The 15,855-nt window shown below is 44.0% G+C and overlaps 2 protein-coding genes across 2 annotated transcripts in view; one reads left to right on the top strand and one right to left on the bottom strand.

Annotated features, from left to right (window-relative positions):
- slc4a11 (solute carrier family 4 member 11) overlaps positions 1-5,177 on the bottom strand; it is a 95,480-nt gene extending 90,303 nt beyond the window's left edge. Inside the window, exon 1 of the mRNA XM_068717635.1 lies at positions 5,099-5,177. Coding sequence (XP_068573736.1) covers positions 5,099-5,159 — 61 coding nt within the window. The 5' untranslated portion in view covers positions 5,160-5,177. The remainder of the gene's footprint in view (positions 1-5,098) is intronic.
- Positions 5,178-9,680: 4,503 nt separating this feature from the next.
- ky (kyphoscoliosis peptidase) lies at positions 9,681-15,153 on the top strand. The gene is given in 8 exon segments (XM_068718118.1): positions 9,681-9,736; positions 10,629-11,185; positions 11,751-11,865; positions 12,325-12,442; positions 12,816-13,007; positions 13,152-13,342; positions 13,434-14,365; positions 14,367-15,153. Coding segments are annotated over 7 exon segments (2,481 nt in total). The 5' UTR covers positions 9,681-9,736; positions 10,629-10,648; the 3' UTR covers positions 14,763-15,153.
- Positions 15,154-15,855: the final 702 nt, after the last annotated feature.

Genomic DNA, 15,855 nt, shown 5'->3' with positions numbered 1-15,855 from the left:
ATACAGACCCTGGTGATTTATCGGCGTGCCGGTAGATCGTACACCAATATTTACATCAGGGTTTTCCATGCATTATTTTTTTCCAGTGACGTACTCAAGTGCCATTCTGCACAGTTGTGGAATATGTGAGCAGTAAAGTGGAATAACATTACTGTCTGTTTCAGGCAGTAAGCACTAAAGAGCTACAGTAAGGTTTATTACAGGGCTGATAACTACTGATTATTGTCATTGATAATTCTGTTGATGCTTTAGTAGTCAAGAAATTGTGGAAAAACGTCAAACATCACTGTTTCCCAGAGTTCAAGTCTTCAAATGTCTGACTGTCTGACAATGATGGCGAATAAGGGAAAAGCAGAAAAATCCTCACATTTGAGAAGCAGGGACCAGCAAATGAAACGGGTGATAAATCCTAATATATATTTTATATTGTTGTGAAAACATCTCCTTCAAACAACTGGATCTATTCAAGATTATTTACAAAAACTACATTTTACGGCATCACGATAGCGTCATAATTTACCTTCGGCCGGTACTCATTTTTACTGAAGACAGCGTCAACGCATCATAATGTATCTCAATATAACCTCCATTAACGTCAGGAGGCACCCTCCGGTTCTACAGAGTACAGCCGATGCAGAAGTGTCTTAAAGCTGCATTCTCTCTAGTGTCCACCAGGGGGCGACTCCTCTGGTTGTATAGAAGTCTAGTCTAAAATGACTCTACTTCTCTCTTGATTTATTCCCTCAGTAAACATTGTAAACATGAGTTTATGGTCTCAATCTCTAGTTTACAGTCTTCTTGAAGTCATTTAGCATAAATAAGTAAAAAATCGATCAGCTATTTCTATCAAAGTGATTTGTTATTGAAGTCATTTATCGAGTGAAAATACCAAGTATTTGCTGGCAACACCTTCAGTTTTCTCATATCGTTGTGCATTTATTACATTTGCATTTCTGGACTATTGCTTGGAGAAACACATGTAAAGCTGAACGTGGCTTTAGGTTCTGATTTTTGACATTTTAAAGATGTTAGAAGCCAATTACTTAAGGATTAATAGACAGATAAAACACCCTGTAACTGTCAGACTTGTTGCATTTGACTTGTCCTTATATGTGCACATTCATCACATGTGTAGACTGTACCGGTTTAACCCAGACGTCTCTTTAACGAGACAAACAAAGTGCTCCTAGAAGCGACCGAGGGAGCCGGGAGCTGAGTGAGTCTCTGCGTCTGAGCCGATTGATTAACGTCTTCACCGGTAGCTACTTGATTCTGCCGCAGTCCCGCCAGACGGCCAATAATGAATGACACTTAACAAACAATTAACACTGTGACCCAAATCTCCCACGCGTCCTTGAACACACCACTGACACGGTTATACAAGACGGACGAGAGGATTCGGAGGAAGGTAAGAGCTCCCGGCGCAGAGGAGCACTAAAGACGTACTCTGACCGTATGCGTTGCTTTATATCGACAAATTGTTCAATACTGAATACATCCAAGACCTTGGGTTAGCTAATGACTAATACGCAATTGTAAGTTTTGAAAAAACATTTTCTTCCAAGGTACATTTTGTGAAACTTGATTATCTAAGCTTGGAAACATTTTGAAAAACGAAAAGCTTCTTTGGAACTCGGTGAATTGTATGTTCCTCCGACCGTGTTGCTGGGTTACTGCAACAATGTTGTCCTTTCATTAAAAATCACTTCATAAAAACATGTCATTGAATAATCGCCGTATGCAACCAACGGTTATTTTCATGAATTAATCTATTAATCTGCAGATTACCTTAATAATCAAGGAATTGCCGCGCATTCAAAGACACAGTCGTATGGTAATAACAGAGCATTGGGTTCATGTAATAGTTCAGCTTCCTACTGTAGGTCGTAATGACGAAGAGGAAAACACAAATACTCACAAATCGTCCCATCATTACTGTCGCTCAGGGGTTTGTCTCAGGCTAAAGGGTTTTAGTCCCTGAGGAAAGACTGAATATTTACCTTTTTTATGATTACATATCTAGGAATCATATTTACTGCACACATGACTTCAGTTAGAGATTAAAATACTGACTTTATAGACGTTGTTCTATAAAAGTGAAAAAGTCATAATTCTTGTTGCCCTGCAGGTTTTTTTATTTTTATATTTAAATACCACAGCCTACTTTTTTAATATTTTCATTTAAATCTCTTTTTTTTTATTTGTTATATGTTGTTCTTTTTATTACATTTTATTATCACGATGTACCGTTCTGTATCTTTTTATTTTTTTATGTAGATAATATTTCATTGAAAACATAATCCGGTATTGTACCGGACAGGACTTGTTGACATCACAATCCCAATAAACAAAGGTTTGAAGATAGTGTTGCGTAAAGACATTTTCTAAATGTGTGCTCTACATTACTAACAGGGTCACGCTGTATTCTCCAGAGGAGGTCAACATGTAGAGCACGGCATTAACAGCGTCACAGATAGAAGCCCCACTCCCACAGGAACAAAACAACATGGATGCACTCTCAAGTCCACCAGGAGCTCAGGATGAAAGTGTCAGCCAAATGGCACATATATGAAAAAAAAAGAGGTAATCCTGGTTAAGACAGGCCGTTACACAATACACACCGGATGATGTGTGGAAAAAGTGCTTGTTTGGGGAAATTCAAGGTCAAAGGAATACAGATTTTCTTTTTTCAGGGCTGTAAAGCCTCTGCTCTGCAACGAGCAATTAAAAATACAAGATAAGGCAAAGGAAGGTTCAAAAGGCTAATAGAGTCTTTACTAGATTCAGAGAAGTGTTCCAAATTACGAGCTCCTTGATTTCATTTTGATGCGGTTAAAAGAAAATCAGCCTACTGCGAGCCTACAGCATGAAGGAAAGCCTGTTTGTGCATCACAAATCAAAGGATCATTTGACATGGTTTCTATGTAACTTCATAGAAACAGCTCCGGCTAACTTATTATTATTGTTGTCTATTAAAAGATTGATTATTTCGAATTAACTGATTGACCGTTTAGTCTGTCAAATGTAAGAAAATAGTGAAAAATGCTCTTTTTTTTTTTGATAATCACAAAAAACATTATATTTACAGTAATAAAGTGAGAAAATAGAGCCAGTAATGGATTCATCAACTGACCACTGGTTTCTACGACTGCATGCAGGTCAGATTAATCAACATTAAATCTATTATAAGATGTCACACAATCAGTGCGGAGTCAAAATATTCAGAGAGAGAGGCACATTTGACAGCGCAGTATCGCACACAACAACATGAACGTGTTGTATTGTATAGATTTAAAAGGTAAACATGAAGATTAATGTGCTACTTATCTGCTCCTACATCTTTGGGTCAGATGAGTCACTACCTCCCTTCTAAATGATCTTTGGGAATATTGTGTTTTAGTCACCTTATCAGTGGCTATTGTGCTCAAAATATAAGCATATTTTACGTCTTCGTAATGTTCCAAGAGGCCCTAAAAATGTAAATGCGAGGCTGCAAAGCATGGAGGAGCATGACGTTCTGAAGATGCCACATTTGACTATTTGTTTGATTTAAAGCCGCTTGTTTACATGTGTCTTGGCACCAGCGACACTGTTTACTGTGCCCAACGTTCCCTCTATCCACATACAGCGAGCTCTGCTGTGTTCCTCACACATCTCCTGACACTTCAGAACACGTGTCGGGAGAAAACCTGCAAAGATGTCGACACCATCGAGGAACATATGTGACTGCACTGTTAAAGACGTGATGTGAAACGCACCAACACCGCAATATGTTTGATTTACACATTCTGTCACCAGAGAGGAGCATTGTATTTAGCTCTGAGGGGAGATGCTGTAGTTTACAGTAGACGTTGTAATTTACATGTTGTAGTTTACAGTAGATGTTGTAGTTTGCAGTAGATAGTGTAGTTTACAGTAGATGTTGTAGTTTACAGTAGATGTAGTTTACAGTAGATGTTGTAGTTTACAGTAGATGTCTGCAGTAGATGTTGTAGTTTGCAGTAGATGTTGTAGTTTACAGCAGATGCTGTAGTTTACAGCAGATGTTGTAGTTTACAGTAGATGTTGTAGTTTGCAGTAGATGCTGTAGCTTACAGTAGACGTTGTAGTTTACAGTAGATGCTGTAGTTTACAGTAGACGTTGTAGTTTACAGTAGATGCTGTAGTTTACAGTAGATGTTGTAGTTTGCAGTAGACGTTGTAGTTTACAGTAGATGCTGTAGCTTACAGTAGATGTTGTAGTTTGCAGTGGACGTTGTAGTTTACAGTAGACGTTGTAGTTTGCAGTGGACGTTGTAGTTTACAGTAGACGTTGTAGTTTACAGTAGATGTTGTAGTTTGCAGTAGATGTTGTAGTTTGCAGTAGATGCTGTAGTTTACAGTAGACGTTGTAGTTTACAGTAGATGTTGTAGTTTGCAGTAGATGTTGTAGTTTACAGTAGACGTAGTTTGCAGTAGATGTTGTAGTTTACAGTTGATGTTGTAGTTTACAGTAGATGTTGTAGTTTACAGTAGATGTTGTAGTTTGCAGTAGATGTTGTAGTTTACAGTTGATGTTGTAGTTTACAATAGATGTTGTAGTTTGCAGTAGATGTTGTAGTTTACAGTAGATGTTGTAGTTTACAGTAGATGTTGTAGTTTACAGTAGATAGTGTAGTTTACAGGTTGTCCTGCAGCACTTCAACTAACAGTTGACTGCAACAGAAAACTCTGCAAAGTAATTTCTTAAGTCTTGTTTCCATTCCTGCCTAATTTCCCTCTTTAGTAAATTGGCCCTCCTCTGGTGCAGTTTGTGTGTCCCATTTAATTAAAGGAGAATCTCTCTCTCCATCTGTCTTTATCTCTCCATCTCTCTGCATACACGCACACACACATACACACACACACACACACACACACACACACACACACACACACACAGTGCACGTTAACTAACTCTGTAGACAGCTATGACTTGCATGCCATCATGCATGACAAGTAGCTTCAGTAGTTTGCATCATGAAATCATTTTTTGGGCAGAGTTGTGTAAAATAAAAAACACAATTCTCTCACTAAAACCATAAATGTCACAACAGTTGACTTAAACGCATCTTCTTACCTCCGGTAAATCGGTTGACTGACACCTCCGTCACCTCTCCATCGTCCGGAACAGTTTCCATAACGTCCCCGGTGTCCTGATAACGTCTCGAGTATTGTCTCTCACCGGCTTTTTCTTACTTGTTTCACGAGTAAAACAAAAAACGAGGCGTCTTGTTTCGTCCGGTGGCTACATTAAAAGATACAACAAAAAAAAAAAGTCACGATACGGTCATCATCAGGTGTTGCTGACAGCACGCGCCCGCCGAGTGCCTGAACCAGTGACCCCGCCCACCGCACCCTTACAGGCACGAGACCGGTGGATTTGTCCAAACCAGTGTCGGACTGAATAACCGGCCATTGAACGTGACACCTGCCACCAGCTACTGCTGCTGAGTCTGTACGGCGGCGACACCGTGAAGGTCCTATCCGTCCAAAACAAGCACGGTCCTCTCAAAGACTTCTGATACATGGACGAACAATTCAAAAATAAAAGCACAAGTAGCCTACATGTAACTCGAATGTAGGTATCTATGTTAAAACAATTGTGAAAATAAATGTGTTCAGTTGCTGCTAATGTTTTTTAGATTAAGTTTGGAAACCAGACCCTGAAAGAATCAACTTTTAGTCAGTTTACATTGACTGTTCTGCATCTACTTTTGGTCGTTTTGTGTCTCTTTGTAGTAGTTGAGTGTCTCTTTAATGTCACTTTGTGTTCATTTGTAAATGTTTTCTGTCTCTTTGTGGTCATTTTGTGTTTTTTTTAATAGTCATTTTGTGTGTGTTTCTGGTCATTTTGTGTTTGTTGTGCTCGTTTTGTGGCTGTTTGTAGTCAAGTGTCTCTTTAATGGTCACTTTGTGTTTGTTTGTAAATGTTCTGTGTCTCTTTGAGGTCATTTTGTGTTTGTCTGTAGTCACTTTGCACCTCCTTGTGGTCATTTTGTGGTTGTTTGGCATCTATATTAGTCGCTTTGCATCTCTGTGTTGATTTTGCATCTATTTGTAATCATTTTGTGTGTCTTCTGTATTTTTTTGTCTCCTAGTTGTTTCGCATCTATCTAGATGTTGTATGTCTATATGTGGTTGTTGTGTGTCTGTTTGTACTCATGTTGGGTCATTTATAATCTTCTTGTGTCTCTTTTTGGTCGTTTTACGTCTATTTTTAGATGATTTGCATCTTTTTTTGTTGCGGTTAAGATTGTGACGATGTAAATGTGTGGCTATAGAATACTCAGGTTATTTAATGAGACTCTATGGGGAATACACCACAACTACTTCCAAATAATCCAGAATGAATATACAATGACACACATTTGCATAATGCCTATACAGTACAGTAGCTTCTCACCACACTTACCATTGATTAGTTTTTTTTTTTTACACAATGCATTAAAATTACAATATACAACCAATCCATTACTACACAGGCCATCTGTCCATATCATGCTGGTTTTAAGCTGCACTCGCCAGCTGTTGCAGGAGGAGGCTGAGGGGCTGTGGCAGGTAGGTTTGGATACTCACCGGCGCTCTTTAATTATTTCCAGGTATAGATGCACTTTATGCAGCACATCCTTATTAAAACACAGAGATCTGATCAAACTAGTATTTGTATCTTTCAGCCCTTTGATCATAACAGCCACACTGCAACTTTCTCCTTTTTTCCCTCTCTTACAGTTTGCTATAAAACCCAAGTTAGAAATATTTTCAGAATGTAGCTCCGGCTGCTGCATCAACACAGCACTACCACGGTAACGACTGAATCAGCTTTTCATCCAGTAAAAAGAGCAGGAATCAGAGGCCTCGTGTCCGCCTGAGATTTAGAGGAACTCGTTCGTGCCTTCATCTCCAGCAGGGCGCACTGCGCTCTCCTTCTTGATCTTCTCAAAGAGACAACGGGCGAACACATTCGGACATGCGGCGGCTACAATAACGAGAAACCGAGACAGCCGAGGACATTATTACGCCAGCTCCCTGTTAGTTATAGAATGGATTTTTTAGATTTTTGTAAAGTGGCTCTGCTAGTTTATAAATCACATAACAGCCAAAGGCCAAAATATGTTGTTGATATGTTTGAAGAATATAAACCCAGTTCGTCCCTCAGATCTCAAGGAAACTGCCTCCAGTCAGAAGTAAACATGGTGAAGATGGATACGCTGCACACACACACACACACACACACACACACACACACACACACACACACACACACACACACACACACACACACACACACAGGTCCACTTCATGATACACTCAAACTTTAGCCCCTCTCAAGTCTAGTTTTCATATTATCTTATTCTAACATGCTTTTGACACATTTCCTCCAATGCACCTTTATTTCATTTATTGTTATGTAAAACTTCAGTGTGAAAGTAAATGTTGGTAACTCAAGGTCCACTTACTTGCTTTTTCTGGATGTTCAACAACATCTCACCGTCTTCCTCTGCAGGCGGAGTTTGTGCGGTGGATCAGTTGTCATTGCGTTCTACAGCTGGAAGGGGGGGGGGGGGGGAGACCAACAGTAAGAGGACCTTGAGTGTTAAACAACAACAACGATAAATACTTAAGCAAGATTAACATTTTTTTCTGTTATTGGTCTCGAAATAATACGTACAAAAATGCTTTACATTTACAAAATAACTGCAGTTATTTTTGATCCCGGGAGGAATGTTTTGGATGTGTATTTAGTGACCACCGGACTGAAGACACACACGGTCTATTCATGTCTGATGGTTAAAGAGTGTGAAAGGCTGCAGAATAAATTGGACTGAATTCTAGCAAACACCAGACTTCTAAAAGCTCGCAAACACCAAAAGGAACTGAAATCCATATTCTCTCACTAAAAGAAATTCACTAAAGCCTGAAAGCAGATAAACATTCCTCTTTCTTCAGCCTGCAGTGATTTCCTTTTCATTTCTCTGCCATATCAATGCTTCACATCTCCCCCCCCCCCCCCCCCCCCCTTGGTGTGTTTCACCTCTCTTTGAGTTGCAGAGAATCCCCCCCCCCCTTCTCTCTCTAATAAGCCGGAGCGAGATTCCTTGGCTGACAGCTGTTCCAGATGGCATTATTACTCCTCGGCTTCGCAGTCAGCTGGCTCAGGATCCGGCGTCGACGGACGGACGGCCACCTCCGTCCTCGACATCAACACCGACATATGGCGGTGTTGCGTAACAGCGTATCTGTGGGGTGAGCTGAGGTGTTGCGGTGATCAAACAACAACTTCTCCTTCTTTCTCTTCATTTGTTTTTTTTTTTTGTGGTGGATCAATTTGACAAAAGCTGGATTCACATTTCCTTTTCTGCGCTATTTATGCAAACACACACATCTTAGAAGTTCAAAGCACCGGCGGTTTCCACTGCTCCCATTGGTGGAAAGTACATTCACAAAAGTACAGTACAAGTACAAATTTGGGGTACTTGTATTTCACTTAAGTATTTCCAGTTAGTGCCAATTTATACCATTACTCCACTACATCTCAGAGAGAAATACTTTACTTACGCTGTAAATTATTTCCAGCTTTTCACAAGATGTTACTGTAATATTTCAACGTAATTTACTGTGAAAGCAATTTTACAGTAATTTACAGTCAAATATTTTACAGTGCACGTTTTACTCACTTGTCTGACAGCTTTAGTAACTGTTCAGATGACAGTTCTTCATCTCCAGATGTGTCCGTGACAAACGGAGGGACGAGGTTCTCACAGGACAGCGACGCTGCAAACATACGACGTTCCTCATCGAATACGATGCATTGATGTAGATTAAACTCACCAACAGGATATAAAGGAGTTAAGAACACATCCACAGCAGTACAATGCAACACACACACATGAACGCAGCAGTATTATTAATCCAGAAACATCATATATAATAGTGAAGTACTATGCTCAATAAATACTCCAGAGTAGCCCCATAACATGCAGTTTCAGGTTTAAATGTTGTTTTGTAGTTTTAACACGTTTTTCCTTCTTAAAGAACGTGGTCTGTGTTTGGAACTGTAGATGTAAGCCTATATGCAATGTTTTGAGACATTGTGATACTGACCTGTTCAATTCAATTTGAACTTCTATTCGAATGTGTTTAATAAATTGTGTATTTCTGCGCGTGTGACAGAAACAGGGGGTGACTGAGGGTGCGTTTGATGTCGACGCGGCGGCGTTATCGTTCGCCAGGACCCTCCATAAACCCCTCCGCTGGCTCGGACCCCTCCGTCACGTGCCAACCTTCCCACCCGGCCACACACACACACACACACACACACACACACACACACACACACACACACACACACACACACACACACACACACACTCGCTCGTGCACTCAGATATTAGCAAATGCATGTACGGAGCACACACACACACAAAGTGCATCAGAGCGCGCATCTGTAAGCCACACACACACTTAGGAATACACACACACACACACACACACACACACACACGTCACACTCCTCAGTTGGGGCTTACTCTATTGGCTGGTCTTAACTGCTTTGTAGTATTTTTAGGCCTGTTATTCTGGGGCCTGTGCTGGCAGGCCACTGGGGGAGTATATAAGCCTCCCCTGTAACCGGGGACCACTGAGCACACACAGTGGAAACATCTCTGTCCGACACTCCGGCAAAAAACATCCAGCAGGCATTTGAAATCCTCTCAGGGTGAGTAGAATACTTTTAGGGATGTAGCGGCATTCGAACCTACCTGGACTGGGTTCACCCGCCTTTCCTTTTTTTATGTGTAAATCTAACATAAATCTGCATTTTGAAGAGTCGTCATGAACACCGGAGATCAGTGATACTAAAAGGCTAAAATGTAGTTAGTTGTTTTTGGGAGTGGGGGGGGGGTCAGAAAAAGAAGATTGTGATTGTCTTGTAGCATTGTGATTGGATTAACTCCCAACCCCAGTGGTGATACCTTACGATATCCTCCGGGAGCTCCGCTTTAGTCGCACTCCAGGAAGGTGAGAGGTCAGGGTCTGCGTAGTTCCCGCAGAGCTGATAGGACCGAGTGGTCCCCGCCGGAGGACACTCGAGCCTTGGCAGACACTTCGACACCCGGGGAGGGGGGGGCATCCAGGTCGAAGGACGCTCGGTGTCTCTGCTGTGCCGACCTGCCAACAGAGTTTCGGTCAACACACGTTCACCAGCGCGTTCACCAGCGTGTTTGCTCGTTTTTTTGTTGAACGCGGCCATCAATCTGCAGGTCCATCACATACAGGAAGTTATAAGGTCACACTAATCTGGTGAGGGCTTTGACTTTCTTTGCGCAGCTCGATGTGACAGTGACTAATGATTCCAACCTTTGCGTTCATTTCTGGTCATGAATAGACATGATATAATTGCCAATTCATCACTGTCTTACACAGAATGTACTATATAGAATATACTTCCTGCATCACTCAGTGCAGGATGGATCTTTATCACAGCCGCCATGTGTTTGATTGTAAGCCATTGAACAAGGCACTGAAGCTCTACCTGCTCTGATATTTAAGAATATTAGCTAAGAAGAAACTGTCTTTTTTTGAATAGTATCTACCTTCTCTTTGGTTAGGAGGCCATGCTTCCAGCATAATGTCAGCTAAAGTTGCAATTCAGAAGTTCTCCTTCCCCTTCTCCTGTGCTGCACGCCTTTCTCAGCAAGATGAGGTGACCCAGGAGGGACGCGTTCAGGTGAAGCTCCATGACCTCCAGGAGAATCGGATCTTAAGCGAAGCGAGCCCTGTCGCCGTTGCAGGAGCTCCGGTACAAAATGAGAAGCAGGCCCGGGAGAGTCCGAAGCCCCCTCCTGGGGGGGACAAGCCAGCCGCCCGGGTCCTGGTCCAGAGCGCCGCGATCTCCAGGCTGACGGTCGAGGGCGAAGATCAGCGCCCCGTGGCGAAGAGGCAGCTGTCGTCCGAGAGCGCGGCCAGGACCATCACCGTGGTGAAGAAGAGCGCCGTGAGGAAGGAGGAGGAGGCGGAGGAGCGCAGGTACCTGAAGCCGAAAGCACACCTGGGACAGAGGGCGGCCCCTCCGTCGGCGGGGAAGAGGCGGCGTCGAAAGGACCTGTTCACCAACTCCGAGGTCTTCAACAGGGTCGACTCTCACGTCATCAGGGCCGGAGCGGAGGTGAGCGCAGAACATCCTGGTGCAACACAACACAGGAAGTGCCAGCACGCTTACCTGACTTCTTATTGATATAAAAACACAGAATCATAAGTGCATAAGTGCACGCTTCACATGTTAAGCTGCTCACAACCACAAACAGTCACAGTCAGCTCATCCATACTTCAATAAGATAAAAAAAACAACAACCCAAAGCTGACTAAGAACAGCACAAACAAGGCCAGAACAGATCTGGGTCTTTGTGTTCCTGAGCTCTGCAGGACAAGCATTGTGTGAAATGACAACGTTGAGTCATCCGCTGCAATGAAAGCGTAACAGACGCGGCATGCTCTCACATCCTTGAGCGCAGACCTCAGTGACCTGGTTTGTTCAAAGCACTGAATGACACTGAGAGACGGCGAACGGGAAGCTGCTGCTGTGAGTCGATGGAAAAGAACCGTGACCGTGGTTTACATGAAAACATGGAGACCGCATCTTTGGAGACGTATTGATTAACACTTATAGGATGATTCAACCTATAGAAACACAGTGAATATCTCTTGTGTGTGTGTGTGTTTGTGTGCTGCAGCTGAAGGATAAGTGTGTGTACGATGTGAAGACGATCGTTCAGAGCATCACACAAGGAGCCAGAAATGAACTGGAGAGGCTTCGCGCCATCTGGGTCTGGCTGTGCCACAACATCGGTGGGTATTTTACTGAACTACGTTTACTTAGATCCCAGAGTTCTGAGATATCTCACAGGCGTTTGGTGTTTTTTTTTTATTAAAATGGGTTTTTATGTAATGGACCCGCATAAAATAATCAGATTGGTTTGCTATGAAGCCTCTAAATAAGATCTGTGTGTCATATGATCACCAATAAATCCATTTTCACAAAATGGAAGGAATATGGCACCACAACAAACCCGCCAAGAGAGGACTATATTTCACTAATTATGTGATTTTTTGAACGTTTATATTTTTCATTTCACGTCACCAATTTTTCCCATTTTGTGTATTACATAAAATCCCAATAAAAGTCCATTTTAATTCCAGTTTGTAATGCAACAAAATAGGAAAAAAAAACAAAACGCCAGGAAGGGGGAATACAAGGCACTGTACTCGTCGTTTTTTTGGGGGATAAAAGGAACGCTGTCTCCGTAGAGTACGATGTGAGCGGGTACCTCGGCCGCTCGGAGAAGCTGTGCTCCCCGGAGGAGGTGATAGCCGCCGGGCGGGGCGTGTGCTGCGGCTACTCCAGCCTCTGTTCAGAGATGTGCAGGTAAACAACAAACAATTCAAATCTTCTGTCTTAGACTATATACCGTCGTGCCTTCATTGAGACTTTCAAGAGATGTTGAAAGAATACAAACGCAATAAGAGCTTCCTGTATGAAGTGAAAAACATATTGCAGCACATTTTTCTGTTTGAGTTCTTCTGACTTACATTCTCTTCAGATTCTTCCACCTAGTCACGGTGCTGCGTCCTTGGTCCCGCTACATAAGATGTAGTATATATATATATATATAATGTAGTCGTATCAAAGACCTAACAGCACAAACATAACCTTGAACATGAGCTGAAGCACATCGGATACAAAAGAAGCAATAAATAAAAGAGGCAGTGAGCGCGCTCTGTTTGGTTTGTGTTTACAGAGAGGTGGGCATCGAGTGCCAAGAAGTGCCGGGCCACAGTAAGGGCATCGGGTACCTTCAGGGCCAGAGCCTCAAGAATGTGAAATCCGACCACCTGTGGAACTCTGTGCTTCTGGGAGGACAGTGGTTCCTATTGGACGCCTGTTGGGGAGCCGGACGAGTAGACGTGCAACACGGAAGCTTCATCAAAAGGTTTGCGAAAAGGTTTCCTTGAAAGCTAAGCTTGAGTTTGCCCTTTCGCTTGTCGTCACACACACACACACACACACACACGCAAGTAACCAGCAGCGAGTTGAGTCTCAAACCAGTCTGCCGTCGCCATCTGTTGCCTCCAAGGTTCGACGATTTCTATTTCCTGACGGACCCAGAGGAGTTCGTAGAATCGCATTTCCCCGATGAGGAGAAGTGGCAGCTCCTGGACGCGCCCATCCCCCTGGAGGAGTTCGAGAGGAGGGTCTTCAAGACCTCAGCCTTCTTCACCATGGGGCTCAGGCTGATTCAGCCTCACCACTTCCACATCGTCACAGGTCCGCTGGTTTTTACACGGGGTGCAAAAAGAATTTGCTTCTCAGTTAAAGAGAAAAGGTCTTAAACACACACTTCTGGTTTCCTTCTCAGATGATGGCGAGGCAAACGTGTCCCTGAGCTTCTCCAGGCCAGCGACTTTTACCTATGCGATCACACAGCACCAGGACCTTCTGCACCGTGGAGCTCCAGAGCAGAAAGACTCCAGCAACTCCTCCTTCGGCCTCCTGACGGTTTCCCATCGGAGCATGAAGCTGCAGCTGCTGCCGCCCGCGAGCGGCGTGTACGACGTCAAGGTGTTCGCCCGGCCTGATACGGCCACCACGTCTCTGATCTGGGTCTGCTCCTTCACGGTGGAGTGTCCGATCCCCAGGGCCATGGAGGAGATCCCAGAGAACCCCTTCTTGTCTTGGGGCCTGCAGCCCGTTGCCGGATCTCTGGGCGTCGCCGGCAGCAGCCAGGGCAGCAAGGCCGCCGAGGCGGTAGAAGGCGTCTTGGAGTTGGCCTTGAAGACGTCCAGGCCTCTGATGGTGCTGTGGGAGCTGGTCCACCCGGGGCTGGAAGCTGCTGTGGCCAAGCGCTGCCTGGCTACTCAGATCCAACCGGATGTCCTGACCTGCCACGTCCTGTGTCCCTTGCGCGGCTTCTACCGGCTGTCGGTGTTCGTGCGAGACTACGAGAAAACAGAAGTCAAGTTCCAGAACGCCGGAAACTTCCTGTTGCACTGCAAAGGGATGGTGGTCGGACCGGACGAGCTCTACCCTCCTAACCTGAGCTCGGTGTGCGGGCCGGGCACCCGCACGTTAGAGGCGGGGCTGTCCAAATTCAGCCACACGACGGCGCTGGTGAGCACCCAGCAGGGCAAGTGTAACGTCACCTTCCACAACCAGCGGGACCTCGAGCTTCACACCGTGCTCAGCAGAGAGGAGAACGAACCGGCGGCCGCCCCGCTGTCACGGCAGCTCTTCTGCACGTACACGGACAGCAAGGTGACGGTGAGCGTCAGCCTGCCCGACGCCGGGGTTGTACCGGCTGGGCCTGTACGCCAAAATCACCCCCGGTGGAGATTTCAGCCCCATGTGTGACTTTGTGCTGAGAAACAGCTGCGGTCAGCCGGGGCCTCCGTTCCCCGGCGTCTACTCGGCCTGGAGGAAAGGCTGCGTGCTCTTTGAGCCTCGCGTGGGCCTGCTGGAGCCCCTGGCGTGGGTCCGCTTCAGGGTGAGGGTCCCCGGGGCCCAGAGGGTGAGCGTGATGGGGGAGACGCGGACTGATCTGAAACTGAATAAGAGCAGAGTCTGGGAGGGCGAGGTCTTCAGCGGGAACGGTCTCCAACCTCTGAAGTTGGCCACCGCCTCGGGAGAGTCCAGCGACATGGCTGTTTTATTGACCTTTGACATCAAGCAGCTGGAGGGAGAAGTGTGACGGAGAGTTCTCTGAACACGGCTGCGTAGTGAAGTTATCGATACGGACTAATGTAAATCCAAACGGTGAGCCGCAGTCTGTCAGGGTTAACTGCATCAACACAGACGGTCACGACGAGGAAAGAGAATTTGAAACATGTTCCTGTGAATGTGGAAACTTTGTAGCAATGAAGTGAGAAAAAGATGCAAGACCAGACTTACCTGGCAAGTGTTTGGGATTTTTCTTTTTTTTTTTAAAGCTATTATTTGATCCAGGTAGTATTCAGTGGTGCTCAGCTGTGATGTCATACAGATAAAGAGTGCATTATTATGATGTTTTAAGAAATAAACCTGCATTATGAAATGATGGTTGTCAAAAGAGTGTGCAATAAAAATATACTGTGAAAACAATATCTCAAATCTGGAGTCTTTTTTTTTTTCACACTGTAATTTTCAATTTCCACAATTACAGTATTAATCATGTCATGGAGGCCTATCAATGATATTAAAACATGTTTTAATTCAAATTATTACTGTTACGATACCAGCTCAAAGGTTAAGGAGCCTAAACATAATCCAGAAAAATACTACAATCTCAAAACCTGCTTGTAACCGAGGTTTTAATAGTTTTGAATCATCAATTAGTTTTTAATTTTGATTTATTTTAGTTTTCTAGTGTGCTTAGTTTCAGTTGGTCAGACATGTTTACTTTCCATACATTAGGTTTGTTTTTATACAGAGAGCTGTTTCTATTACTCAGCCTGCCCTCACTGATGTAAATGGGGTAGACAAAATAATAGAAACACTCGTTTGAACTCGTCCCACGCAGCTGGAAAGAAGTCAAACTCAGGGTTTTTTTTGTTGGGGTGGAGGCCGGTGGCGCCTTCCTTTCCGTCTCACCTTCTGAGAACTACCTCACAATCCCACTTAATAAAAGTGATCAGGACTAACACACAGTACAGTGCACTATTGTTAGTGACCCCGGGCCCACTCTGCAGGATTTGGCAGACGCCAGCGAGAGCGATGAGTGTTTACATGCGGCTGTCATAATAGCCCGCAAATAGCCTCAGTAAAAATACAACGGAGGGGCGGAGAGGAGAGGAAAAAGGGCGGTT

The sequence above is a fragment of the Cebidichthys violaceus genome, unplaced genomic scaffold, assembly GCF_023349555.1.
Source record: "Cebidichthys violaceus isolate CVI_PGR_0920_01 unplaced genomic scaffold, fCebVio1.0.p SCAF_22, whole genome shotgun sequence".
Classification (NCBI taxonomy): domain Eukaryota; kingdom Metazoa; phylum Chordata; class Actinopteri; order Perciformes; family Stichaeidae; genus Cebidichthys; species Cebidichthys violaceus.
This window is presented reverse-complemented; position numbering and strand designations above follow the sequence as displayed.